The sequence below is a fragment of the Apis florea genome, unplaced genomic scaffold (assembly GCF_048593485.1).
Source record: "Apis florea isolate Af1SG1 unplaced genomic scaffold, ASM4859348v1 contig_3081_pilon, whole genome shotgun sequence".
Lineage (NCBI taxonomy): Eukaryota > Metazoa > Arthropoda > Insecta > Hymenoptera > Apidae > Apis > Apis florea.
Window position 1 is genome coordinate 5648300 of NW_028256703.1, and position 14925 is coordinate 5663224.

Sequence of the window (14925 nt, forward strand, 5' to 3'; positions counted from 1 at the left end):
ATTATTATTTAATTTTTTAGCATTATAATCATTGGATCATGCGTCAACTGGATATTGATTTTGCACTCGAGAAATTTAATATATTTTCAATGAATATTTTTTGTTTTATTTTATTTTATTCTATGAACTATTCTAATTGATCTATTCTATTTATAAAAAAAATTTTATATTTCTACTTATAAGAAAAATAATAAAAGATAAATTTCTTTATTGTATAATTATTTTCAAATAATATTTAATAGGGGATTATCATATATAATTATATATAATAAATTAGAAAAACAGAAATATTGTATAAGAATAATAATATGAAAAAGTCATATTTAAATAAGAATATAAGAATATATATATATATAAATTTAATTATTTGTTATCTCAAAAAATTAACTATAATTTTAATTTAATTAATTTTTTTTATTTAATTTAAATTTAATTTAACTATAATTTCTTTTCCTAAAAAAATCACTAAAAAGTAATTTCTATTATATAACATGTTATAATATATATATATATATATATATATATATATATATATATATATATAAGAGAGAGAGAGAGAGAGAGAGAGAGAGAGAGATCATATTCAAAGCTTATCCACAATTATTTTTTGATTCTTATTGAAAATTTTTTTAAAATATATTTTTATTATTTCATTATTTTTATGAAATCTAAAACATTATTACACTTATTTATCAAACTCTATTATCGATTACATTTTTATATAAAATATTTAAATATTTTTATTTATATAATATTAAATTATACAAAGTTTTCTCAGATATAAAATTGTATTGTATTAATAAAACATGGATTTAAAAATTAACATAAATTCTTAAACAAAATTATATATTTAATTTATTAATTATATATATTTATTATGATAAATATAGATAACACGAAATTGTATAAAGGAAAATTATAAAAGAGGATTCAACATAATAAAAAAGTATTAAAAGAGAAAAATTAAAAAAATTTTTCTATTTTCAAAACTATAGAATTTAATAATAAGCATACTGAAGAGATTTATGAACATTGAATATTAATAAAATTTATCTCGTAATACGAAACATTCTGACATACAAGAATATTTCACATATTTATATTTTACAATCGATATATATTTAATACATCATTATGGTAAGAATTAAATTTATAGAGCTATATTTATAAACAACATAAAATTCCATACATCCTGCAAGACATCTCATTTTGCAATTAAAATTATTTTATACATTCAATTTAATATTGTATTTTTCATTTCAAAGATATATTAAGTAAATATATTTATAAAGATTAACATAATTCTGTTAATGGTGGAACTTTAATATATATAAATTTATAACATTGAATGGATATATGATAAATTTAAATGCTATCATTAAAATGATTTTTGCGTTTTTTTAAAAATAAATTCTTACAATTAATTTCATTTTAAATATCTTCATTTTATGTTTATATGTATTTAGAGATTAGAACATTTGCATTTTTTTTTAGGCTGAAAGAAAATAAAAGTTATTCTTTCTAAGTAGTGGCCATCATTGATTACATACTCAAATTTTAACATAACATAATGAAACACATTAAAACATTATCATGTGTCATCGCATTTACTTATAACAATAAAGATATACACATTCATTCATAATTTCTTTCTTCTCCAGTCATGATTGATTTGATCACAGTACATTCGCACATACATACGTATTTACGTATTTTTAAATCTTATTATTCAGTCTTCAGGCTTGCAGTCTGTCAATAAATCTATATACACCGGGTTATTTACAAGGGAAGAAATTATTTTTTAGCTATTAGCGATAAGATAGAATACATCCAACGAATATCGTCAAATGTTATACGATTTTAATAGCATTGTCAATATGTAATTTTGATATTGTCTTTTTCACGCGTAGCGCTGTTAAACGAACGGCTGGATTTCCATGCCAACATTCGGCTATAAGCTTACTCAGCGCAAATAGAATCTATAACAAAAAAACAAATATCTAATTTTAATATAATTATTTTATTAAAATATTTCTATCTATAAATATGATTAATTTCATACTTACTGGATCATTTTCCCATCGTGCTGGTATTATTGGACGTAATCGTTTTACACAAACTGCTAATCGCATATCTTCAAAGTCTGGATCACTTGGAACAACATCTTGGTATGGTAAAGCATATGGTTCCACCATAGAATTTTTGCCACCTGTAATGCATCTTCTACAAGTTTCCCAAAGTACAAGACCAACAGAATACATATCTGCCATCTTGAAAGCGTCAAAAGAAGATGTGTTTAAAGTTTCATCTAAAACTTCTGGAGCCATGTATCGGCGTGTACCGACTCGTGTATTGGGTGCAATATCAATTTCTCCACTTTCACTAAAAATAAAAAATGTTACAATCAATATAATTTCTATGTAACGCAAGTGCAATTATTTTATTTTTTTGTATATGAAATATTTACACATCTTTTTACAATTATAATTATTTCATTAAGTTTGAAATACCTATATATTTACCTAATATATCTAACTGCTAAACCAAAGTCTGCAATTGCGCATTCACCATTTTTTTTTACTAAAATATTTCTACTTTTAATATCTCTATGAGCTATAGCAGGCTTCCCTCGTGTACCAAAAATCTCTGTATGAAGATGAGCAATGCCAGAAGCAATTGAAAGACATATTGCTAAAAGGCTAGGGTAATCTAGAACAGTAGTTTGTAGATAATCATATAACGAGCCTCTTTCATGATAATCTGTAATTAGTAACATTTGTGTCCAAGATCCTGTGCCTTTGATATCAGCCGCGATGAAACCCAAGATATTATCGTGTCTCATTAGAACTGTCTGATAAATTTCAGTTTCTCTAAACCAAGATGCTTCTTCTAATGTAAAAAATACTTTCACTGCCACTTTTTCCCCTCTCCATCTTGCAAGCCATACTTCACCATATCGTCCTTTTCCAACACATTGAGATAAGGCTAATTGTTTAGCTATAGTTCGCTGTACTAAGAGAGGTAATCCTGATCCAGAGCCACTACTCTGATCAATAAAATCTTTAAGTGTTCCTTGAGAAGGCACTAAGCAAGGTCCTCTTTCTTTTCTTCTATATCTATGATATATGATCACCATAGCTATTGAAATTACCATTAAGCATATAGACAAAATGGTAGTCAATATTATAAGTGGCGCACCCGATGCTATAGCCATAGGATTAGGTACTGTTGTAGTTCTAGGTTTATAATCGGGATATAAATCTTTGTTACATAATGCACTCTTGTTACAACATATTATATTTTTTCCTTGTAAATGTGGTACAAGGTATCCTTTGCATTGCATAAAACCTTGCTCATCTGGTGGTAAACAGCCAAATGACCATTCTGGTACAAATTCTCCTGATTCTGCATCCCAAACTTCTTCTACTGCACTGAAACAGTGACCACCAGGTCTTCCTTCGCAAGTTCCATTTTGTCGATCATCTGGACAATGTCCTTCACAGTAGCAAGTAATTCCTAATGCTGAAAAGTAAAAAAATGAACTTGATTCACTATCATGCATAAAGTAATAAGTAAGCAAAACTATTTAATATTATAATAATTATTATTATATCTTTTATATTCATACACATGAAACTTAATAAAGACAAGATAATATAATTCAATTATTCAACACATACACATTAGAATATATTAAAATATATATAAATGTGAATATATATAATGGCTAAAATGCATATATAATCATAATGATTATTATTATTATATCTTTTACATTCATATTATAAAATTTGATAAAGATAAAATATAATATAATTCAATTAATTTAAACACACATACATTAAAATATATTTTCATAAGGATAAAAAAAAAAAAAAAAAAAGAAAGAAAGAAAGGACGATTTCTAATTTATAAATAACAATGTATCATATAAAAGAATAATTATTATCAATTTTTATAAATAAAATCAACATATCTTTTGCAATTTTACCTTTTACAACAATCTGATTAAATATTATGCAAACCTATATATATGTATAACATCTATACATTATATATATATGTAAATAATGTTTATTCTTTCCTTCTATTTATCATATTAAAATAAGAAAAAATATGAAATTTTAAAAAAAGAAGAAATAATATTTTTAAAAGCATATGTTTATTATGTTTAATATTTTAAACACAAATGATTGAATTTATTGGAAAAATGATACTCATAAAGAAAAAAATATTGCCAATACAATATAAAATTAAAAATAATTTGAATCGATAATATACAGGTAAATTTAAAAATATTTCATATATTCTTCATAAAAATGCATAATATTACTTATAGGTAAAAATAGATATGTAATGCATCTTATAAAAAGTTTTGTTGCTACAAAACAATGCTTTTTATGTAATAATGATTGAGTGCTTTTCATTTTTTATATTGAATTGAATATGTATAAGTGCATAAATTTGAAAAAATCAATTAGAGATGTAATCTTAATATAATGTGAACATATATGTGGCAATTTTTTAATTTCTAAGATTAATCATATGTTTTTTTCTACTTTTTAATCTATGACAAATGCCATATAGATTTCATTCTATAAAGAAATCAGTGATGTCTGTTTATCCGATAACATCCAAAAGTGATAATACATACTTTACAATAGTTTCCAAGTGCGATCACGTTTTTCTTCTATCCTTGTTTATCTGCTAACAATAAAAATAACAAACGAACAACTCATGATGATCAATAATGAAAAAAAGACATTATTAATAAGATATTTTTGATGTAGTAATAAACGAATAAAAAATTAAATTAAATTATAACTTTTCATTCGATCGAATCGACTACAATAAGTTTTTTTAATTTATATATATATGCATATATGTTTCTTTATTAAGTTTTTTTTTTCATATAATTAATATTTATATGTAATCTTATTAAAATATACAACACAGTAGATAACATGAAAATCGATTATTAAAACTTAAAGCTAAAAACTTAAATAAAATAAAATTTTCCATTTAAATTTAGTAAAATTTTACTTAAATTTACTTCTCATTTGAAATTTATTTAAAAATTTATTTCTATAATATACTATAATATTTATAGCATTGAGTATAAACAAAATAAAATGGAAAATAAAAATAAAAGAACAATTTCAATTAAATCTAAAAATTTATTAATTTATAATAAATTATGACGTTATTAATATATGAATAATATCAGAAAATTTTTTAGGTTTTTCCTTTTTATAGAGAGATTGCACGTTGATAAATGATATATTTACATATTTATGCACAATCACTATATAAGTATATATATATATCTTATATATATACACACACACACAATTACATGATGATGCAATGCTTATAATGAATATTGTATTTCAATCAAAGACAAATTATTTAAATAACTATATTATGTACAAATATATTTTTCAAAGAAAAAATTAAAAGAATTAAAATGAATTAAAATTTTTAATTAAAAGTAATTTTTGATCTTATTATCAAAAAAAATGATATTTTTTTCTTGAAGAATTTACTACTAATGCGAATATAAATTTAATATTAATGATATTACTAAATTAATTAAGACTCAATTTATATAATATATCTCATAACAAAATAATTACAACAATTGACATAAAAATGTGACGACAAATATATTCTATTAGTAAAACTATTTATGAAATCATACATTTTTTTATATAAATATATAAAGAAAGAAATGGAAATATATAAAGGAAGAATTTTTATTATTTTTAATCAATTTATTTTTGCACGTAAAATTATCACTGAACCGCTGGTACCATGATTTCGGGAATTTTCTATATATATATATATATATATATATATATATATATATATATATATATATATATAATATCAATATGATTAGAAAAAATAATGCTAACATTAATAATAAAAATTACAGAAAACCATACAAAAAATGATGTAATGGAATATTTTATTAAACTATTTTATATAAACTGTTTTTAAACAATAAGAGCTAACGTAGATCACACTGAATACGTCAACGAGTATTTTGACTTACCAATTTGTTTCTTATAAAAGAAATAAATGAATTTTGAAATTGAGGAATTATATATTTTTAAAAATATGATGAAATAATATTTATTAATATTAATTTGCAAAAAAAAAAACTGCGGATAAACAGACAACTATTATAGCAAAGCAAAGCAAATTAATAGTTAAACTATTCAAATATAGGACGAGTAATGTAAAAGGAGAAAAATAAAGCAAAAAAAGATCAAGGCATTGCAAAGAGAACTTCAGAGTTACAAAAGCGATGAAACATCATTGATATTTCAGTTCTTAACCTTAACGCCTAACCTTTTTTTTCTTATTTCTCATTCCTTTTCAGCCTATTCTCTCTTTGAGTCAAGGATATAATACGCTATTCTCTTTGTATAAGAGATTTCTTTTATAAAAATATACTTATTGCATAGTGAATTACAGCTGTATTTGTACATAGAAAGTTTGAATTGTTTACGAAAATTTAAATTTATATTATAAATGAACTATATATGTGGAACATACACATAGATACATTTGAAAAAAATTATAATATATATCGCAAAAGCACTAAATCATAATTTATTTCATTTTCATTTAAGAAAATTTTCTAAAAGCAAGATTAGATTGAAATCATAATATGACCTTTTGCAAAACATTCAAAAGCAACTCATGTGTTTGTTGTCAATATGTTAGAAGAAAAACTAGTGCTGAAATACATTAATCAAATCAAGAGTGAGTGAGTGAATGTGTAAGATTAGTGGGGAGAAGGAAGGGAGGAAGGAGACAGAGGAGAGAGAAGGGCGGGAGATCCAGGGAAAAAGGACAGGCAGAAAAGAGTATAAAATTGTATACATATTTGTATAGTAAAAGGCGAGGAATGGTTAACAATAGCATACGTTAATCGTTTTCACGTCGAGAATCCGCATCAGATCGATCCTTTGGTACATTGCACACACTGTAACTTTTCATTTAACACATCTTGTATATACAATTGTAAAATAATTCACAAGTATACTCACCATAAATAAATTTCGCGATAAACACTCCTAAGCTGATCCACAGGCCGTATTTACATCCACACCGACCTGGGGTAGCAAAGAGCGCAGCCATTTTCTACATCCGAGAGCACATACTTCACTGTGACGTAGGGCGAGACGCGTCGGTCGCAAAGCGCAGGCTGGTCAGCTTCGGCTTTTTCCGTCATTCTACGGTCGGTTCTCTAAAGAACTGACAGCTCATTGGAGAGCTGATCGTGTAGCAGTTCGGTTGTTAAACAAAGACAACTATTTGAGCTTACCTAAAAGAAAGAAACAAAGATATATCCATATATGTCAGCAGTGTATCTTTAATTTTCGTTACCCGGAAATCTCTTTAATATAATCGAATAGTATAATTGAATTGAAACAAATATGAGTTGAAATAAATGTGAAGTTCAAAATGCAATTAATCAATGAAAATTATAAATATCGATATAACATTCAAATCAACGTTCTATCATATGTTATTATTGTATGTGAGTACGTGCCAATATATCTTGTTTTCAATTTTAATAATATATTTCTTTATCGCTATAAAGAAAATGTAACAATTTATATTTTAAAAAATTAATAGTTAATTTATTTGATTATTTAAAATAAAATTAATATATATTGCACCAAAAATTATTTATTGTCCACGATGTATTTATATATATTTTATTCAATATTTTGTTTAATTTTAATTTTTTTATCATATCATTAAATCTTATTATAATCCTGTTATTATGTTATTCTTTATACTTTTGAAATGATATTACAAATTTTTTGTAATATAATCATTAAGATTTCATATTTAAAGTTACGTACCTGTATTGTCATCGTAACTAGTAGGGAGTATGCGACGGCGCCCTATGGGCGCCGTTATGCCGCGACGAATGTAGTTTCAAAGATGTTTCTTCTTATTCATTCTTCTTTTTCTTTTCGTCGATTACATGTTTATAGTTCTGATATTTCAAATAAAAAATTTAAAGTAACAAAAAATGAACAATGATCTATTAAAAATTTGTGTAGTTTATGCATTTTACATTATAAAAATCTGTATTTATAATTTTTTTATCATTTGATTACATACAAAATAATACAAAATGAACAATTAAAATTAGAGACTGTACGAGACTATTATTCGAAAAATTATTCGTATATCATATCCGTATAAATACGATAAGTTTTCTAAATAGATTGATAATATTTCATAAATTTTTATAAATATATAATTTTATAATATTTAATACATTATATTAAATATTATATTATTAATATAAATTTTTGTTAATGAAATTTGACAATAGAAGTATTCATTTTATGATAAAATTGTAATATTTATAATGTATTTAAAATATACTCCACAAATAAGGATTCTGAAAATTCGTTTATTATGTATAAACATATGTGCATAAACATATTGTACATGTATGCATAATATATGTAAATATCGATCTATCTATTAATATATTAATAAAATTTGTATGAAAAAAATTGAGAGGAACGAAAAAAAAGAAAGAGAGATATATTTTATATATGAAAAATAATATATTCATACTTGTAACAGTATCTAAGATGATAGGAAAAAATGGTACGTGCAATATTTTTAATATTTTATATCATATATACTTCTATCTATCAAAATAGATATTATTATCAGAAATAAATTATCTGATAATATAATATATTCTTATTCAAAATGATATTGTTTTAAAAAATATGGAAAATATATATATATATATATTTGGATGGATTTCAAATATATATTATGTTTGTTATATGATTATTTCTATATATATATATATATATATATAGAATATATATATATAATTGTATTATTTATCATATATATCAGAAAATAATGAAAACTACTGTATGTAAGGTATTAAGTAAAGTACTATGTAAATTGTAAATAAATAAGATAATAAAAATATAACAATTACAAAGAAGATTCAAAAATAAGATTAACAATTTTATGATAACATATATAGATAGAAATATAGATAGAAATAAATATAATAGAGAAATGTTACACGTAACATTTGTGTGCTATTCAGATAATTTGTGTATATGTATGTACATATACGTGTAATAAAAAATGCACGTAAAAGCGATATTATCGTGTGCAAGCGTAAAGAACTGAAAATGAGTTTGATCAAAGCACCATAAATGTGCTTGCTCAAGAAAAATTATGTGGATAAGATAAAGAGACTAAGTAGATTTTGTAATATCATATATATATATATATATATATATATAAAATTATAATATATTTAATATACTTATAAATTAAATATTTTATATATTTATAAATATTTATAAATTATAATATATTTAATATATTTAATATATTTAATATATGTAATATATATTTAATATATAATATATATACTATTATATGAAATATAGAATACAATGAGTTAGAAATCATCGGCTTTATTGATCAATTTATTAATTTATCAGCTCATTGAATCTTTCCGATCTAACAATACTTGTCTCCTTGAATATTTATGTGTATATATAAATAATCACAATATAGTGATGTTAAATAAATAAATTCTAGATTTTTGATTAATACATATAATCGTTAACAATTATATACAATAATCATTATAATAATCGATATACAATTCTCGTTATAAATAAATAACAAAAAAATCTTTGCGAAATAATATATCATATGATATTTATATGATATTTGCAAAAATATTATCAGTAGTTATTGATTTATTTTACGTGCAAGATTTACATCAATTCGAAATCTTTGGGTTCAGTGGATAGTTTTATTTGAATTAATTTCGAATAACTATTGATTAATAAAATAAATTAATAAATTAAAAATTGATAATATTTGAATTAGAATATATATATATATATATATATAGTGCGAAATCAATTCATTTATATATGTGTATATGTAATAAGTTTATTATAAATTTTTAATTAATAAAAAAAAAATGAATATTTTTGTTTATTTCACTTATTTTATTTTAACAAATAAAAAAAAACATCAAGATCGATCAAAGTAAATTTGCCGATCAAAATTTAAAAGATATAGATTATAAATCACGAATCAAAGAATAATACAAATAATAAATAATAAAAATCACTGAATATATTTCGTTTTGCTACAATCTATATATTGCTATTTTGCACAATCGATCATTTTATTTTTATTCCCAATTTATTTTCTTAATCAATAATAAATAAATAAACAAATAATTAATTCTTTTTAATTTTTTTCAGAAATCATATATTTCATTGAAAATAATATTTTATAATTATAATTGTCGATATTGTTTTTTTTGAAATGATCCTAATTTATGTATTTTATCTGATTTTATATTTGTCTGTTTTATATCAATAGAAAAATTAATTGTCTTCAATTTTAATCATGCAATATAAAATGTGACAATAACTGATAAAAAATAATCAATATTTTGTCATGATAAATTAGTTTATATTATCAATTTAATTAATCTGTTTAATTATTAGTTTACTATTATTTTATTAATAAATTTTATTTTATTTTATTTTTAATAATTTTTAATAATTTTATTTTTAATAAAAATGCTATATTTATAAATAAATGCTATATATTTAAAATTATAAATTACAGAAAGAAAGTTTGATTAATATGATCAAGATAGAAAATTAAATATTGTTAACATAAATAATATTTTTTTTATAATGAGATAAATATATTTATTTATTATCTACGATCCTAATGCATTTAGTCCTTATTTAAAGATGTGAAGGATAATGGTGAGGCGCGAAAGCAAGCACCTATACAAAGATACATTGGAACCGGTTTCGCGTTCTATCCTTTTTTTACATTCTCGAAAGAGATCCTGCCGAGTCGCGGGTGTGAAAACTGACACTCATCCTCATTTGTTATTTTATGAAAACAAAGGAAAATTATAAGAATCACGCAGCACCATCAAATTATTTCTTCCTTTTTTTTCTGTCTTAATATTTACTTGCATTATATCATTTTCAATCATGTATATACATATTTTCGGTACACTTTCTAATCTTTTTAATGAAATGTAGTATCGAATGAATTCCACTGTTTCTTCATTTTATTTCTATTCATCAAAATCAAACATTACATAAAAAATTATTATTAATATATTCTCTGCGATATACTAGTATAATATATATATATATATATGATATATATGATATATAAAAAATATCGATCAGATAAGTTCTGTTAAGAGTTTTAAATAATAAGTTAGATAAAAAAGACATATAAAGACATATAAAGACATATAATTAGATGTCGTAATTGTTTCTTGAGCCTATTTTTAAACTTTTTAAAAAACTATATACACGGAAAATAAATAATAAAAAAAATGATAGATATGAGATAAAAACTAAAGAATCAAAGCCATCTTTATTATATCTTAAATAAAAAAAATATAGAGAAGGAAAGCAAATAATGGGAATAACAATTAATTATCAACGTTATATCCTATATTAAATACTATAGAAATATAAGATAGACGTGACAAGGTACAGAACAGATTTATCATTATATGGGACTTTGTGTCTTATGTTTTGAAATATCGTTTATATAAAAAAAAATCACATGTTTCGTTATACTCCTCTAAAATTAAAATGATGAGTTTAGAATTATATTTGATCTAATTATCAAAATTTGTAAAAGTAAAAATATATAAATATAATATAATATAATCATGTAATATAATTAATAATATAATATAGTCTTTCAATATTATTTTATTTCTTGAAATTTAAAATTATTCATACAAATTTATACACAAAATTCATATGATTGCATAAAGAATTAAAACAAACAAAATAAAATAATAATAAAAATAAATTTTAAACAAAATGATGATATTTTTCCAGATATTTAAAAATGTTTTATTTAAAATAAAAATATATTTATAATTTTCAAAGAATATAAAAATAATTATTACTTTTTAAATATATAATTATATAATAATTTAAAATATAGTCTAGTTTATCTTAGTTATCTAGAAGATCATAATGATAATTCTGATGATCAAACGAATCAGAAGAATAAAAGAAAAGAAGAAAATAAATTATTCCTCGAAGAATGATTAATATTCAAATATAAATATTAAAACGAATTGATGCATCGAACAAAAATATATTAATGAAATATTAGTAAAAAAAAATAAAAAAATAACAAACAAGTATTACGGAATGGATATGTTGTGAAGCAAAACGTTTAATTGTCACAATTTCCACAATAGAATAAAATGTCATGTAGCGATTTCGATATATCGAATTACAAATTGAGAAGGAAATATCACTCAACAATTCGGAATATATCGAGTGTGTTGTGTACGCGAACTGTCAATTTCCTGTAAAGTCATTTTTATGTATTGAAATCTTACAATCTTGATTATATAAAAATGTAATAAAAATAGATTAATATAATTAATTAAATATAAAAATTATTTTTCAATTTTCGCGCAGCTGTAACAAATAAGTAACTTCATCATTTCAGCCAATCAGAAAATCATTAACATTTAGCGGCAAAATGAATCAATGCGCATTATAATTCGCATAATGTCAATCTACAATTGAAAATTATGATGATTGATCGCGTTTCATTGACAGATATTCACTTTTGATATAATAATAAATAAATAAATTTTAAACAACGTAATTAATTAAACGAGATTTAAATTTATAATTAAGCTTATAATAATACAATATTACATAATTATGTAAAATTTTTTAACTTTTCCAAAAAATTGTTTTGAGTTATTTGTGTACCATATTCCATACCATATTCAATCTATCGAATTGTTGCAATATATCCTTTTTTCAATTTATAATTTAATATATCAAAATTAGGATTTACATTCTGTTATCAAAATTTGTAATGATTACATATTTTATTTCATTATTAATCTATTGCGATTATTTTATTGTATCATAATACAATTGATAATTGAGGAATAATTTATTTTGCTTATTTTTTTTTGTATATTTGAGTTATCAATAATTCATGATCGTTTAAAATAAGATTTGAATTATTATTTTATTTTAATACGATTGATTTAATTTATATTTATTTTAAAAATGATTTGATTTTTTTTTTGCAATAGATAAGATTGAAATTACTTTAAACAGAAAAAAGGATTTTCAATATGGATAATGACAGTTTACAATTACATTTAAAAAAAAAAGAGATTTAAATAAAATTTAAATTTCGGTATCTAAAATTAGTCTTTATTTTATCAAGTCTTTTTGTATTTTTTTTATTGAATTATTAATTATATGATATTTATATAATTTTTATGTAATTCATAATATTTATAATTATATTGATTATTGAAAATATTAAGATAAATATAATAATAAATATAATAATAATAATAAAAAAGATAAATATAATAGTAATGATATTGATAATTCATAATTTGTTGTTTTTCGTAAATAATTTGCAAAAATTTTCAAATATTTTTTGATGTTATAAAATGTTATTAATTCTAATAATGAACATTGACAATCTTTTTAAAAATAACAATATTTTTTTTAAATGAGATAAAAATAGAAAAATCAATAAAAAAAATTTTGTTTCCTTATTTCTTCTTTTTTTATTAATTCAATTTTATTTCCAGATCATTATGACCGCGTACAATGAGGTTGATAAATTTAGTGTTTGTTTCGTAATATTATTATAAATGTTTTTCTATAGTTTTAATTAAATTCAATTATAATTGTTATACGCGAAATTCGAATCAATGCTTGCTCGCCGATTACGGAATATAAATAGTTTAATAATTTAGTAATAATAGTTTAGCGCGAATGGATTAATAAGTTTTTTTATTTTTTTTATATTAAACATTTATTCTTAGTATAGAATCGGTGTATCTTTCTTAAGGATAAAATTGTTATATAATATAATTCATTGCATGAAAAAATAAGAAGAATTATTCTTATTTTTTAAATTTTATAAATCTTTTGTATTAGAATTATAATTTTTATTATCATTAAAATTTATTACAAATATTCTTTATCTTTTTTATTAAAATTTAAAAATTTGAATACAATTCTATCTTTTATATACAATAATACACTTACATTTTTTTTTTATAAGAAATAATATAAGCTAATTGGTTGCAAGCACAATTATATTTTTTGTAGAATTTTTATTAAGATGGATAATATTCTTGTTTCAATTCTTAAAATTATGAAGTGCATAATCAGATTTTTATTTTATACTTTTTGAGTGATTCAATTGAGATTATAATATCAACAAAATACAGAATATAAACAAGAAAGAGAAATATTGTGGCTCAGCTTAAACTCATATAGAAATAATATTCTAAATTCATTATCATATTGTATCAAATTCAAATATCATATTGTTCATTTTTCAAAAAACAATTAAATTAATATATAAAAAAAATATATTGCACAAAAGAAATATAAGAAGAAAACGTTAAAATATGCTAAGCAAAATATAAATTAAGTAAAATTTACAAGTCCCAATTGAATGTTATTTATTCTAAAATTTATTCATTAACAATAAGGCAATTTTATGTAGTATATTTAATATTATGATTAAATTTCATTCTTTATTAAGACACGAAAAAGGATCAGAATATGTTAGAAGATACTGCCATTTTTGAAATATAAATATTATATTTATATTATTTAATTATATATTTACATTTTTTTACAATTTTATAAGTTTTGGAATATTTTAATCTAGTTGGAATACAATGTAATCCTGAGATGATATTCTTCAACTACGACAAGTTCAAGTAACGTACATACATATACTCTGTACTTATTTACAGTATATATATATATATATATATATATATATATACCTAACCTAACCTAACCT

At 21.4% G+C, this 14925-nt stretch overlaps 1 protein-coding gene across 4 annotated transcripts; it reads right to left on the reverse strand.

The window, feature by feature from the left end:
- Nucleotides 1-972: 972 nt before the first annotated feature.
- On the reverse strand, nucleotides 973-7339 carry tkv (serine/threonine receptor kinase thickveins). 4 transcript variants are annotated; one of them, XM_086909191.1, is made up of 5 exons: nucleotides 7062-7339; nucleotides 4655-4704; nucleotides 2523-3522; nucleotides 2067-2382; nucleotides 973-1979 (listed from the first exon to the last, which is right to left on the reverse strand). In XM_086909191.1, the coding sequence occupies exons 3-5, from the start codon at nucleotides 3341-3343 to the stop codon at nucleotides 1851-1853; spliced, it is 1266 nt and encodes a 421-aa protein (XP_086765317.1). In that variant the 5' UTR covers nucleotides 3344-3522; nucleotides 4655-4704; nucleotides 7062-7339; the 3' UTR covers nucleotides 973-1850. The 4 variants fall into 4 exon arrangements, with proteins under 4 accessions (XP_086765317.1, XP_086765318.1, XP_086765316.1 ...); XM_086909192.1 differs by lacking the exon at nucleotides 4655-4704 and adding an exon at nucleotides 6939-7003 and having other exon boundaries at nucleotides 7062-7306; XM_086909190.1 differs by having other exon boundaries at nucleotides 4655-4707; nucleotides 7062-7214.
- Nucleotides 7340-14925: the final 7586 nt, after the last annotated feature.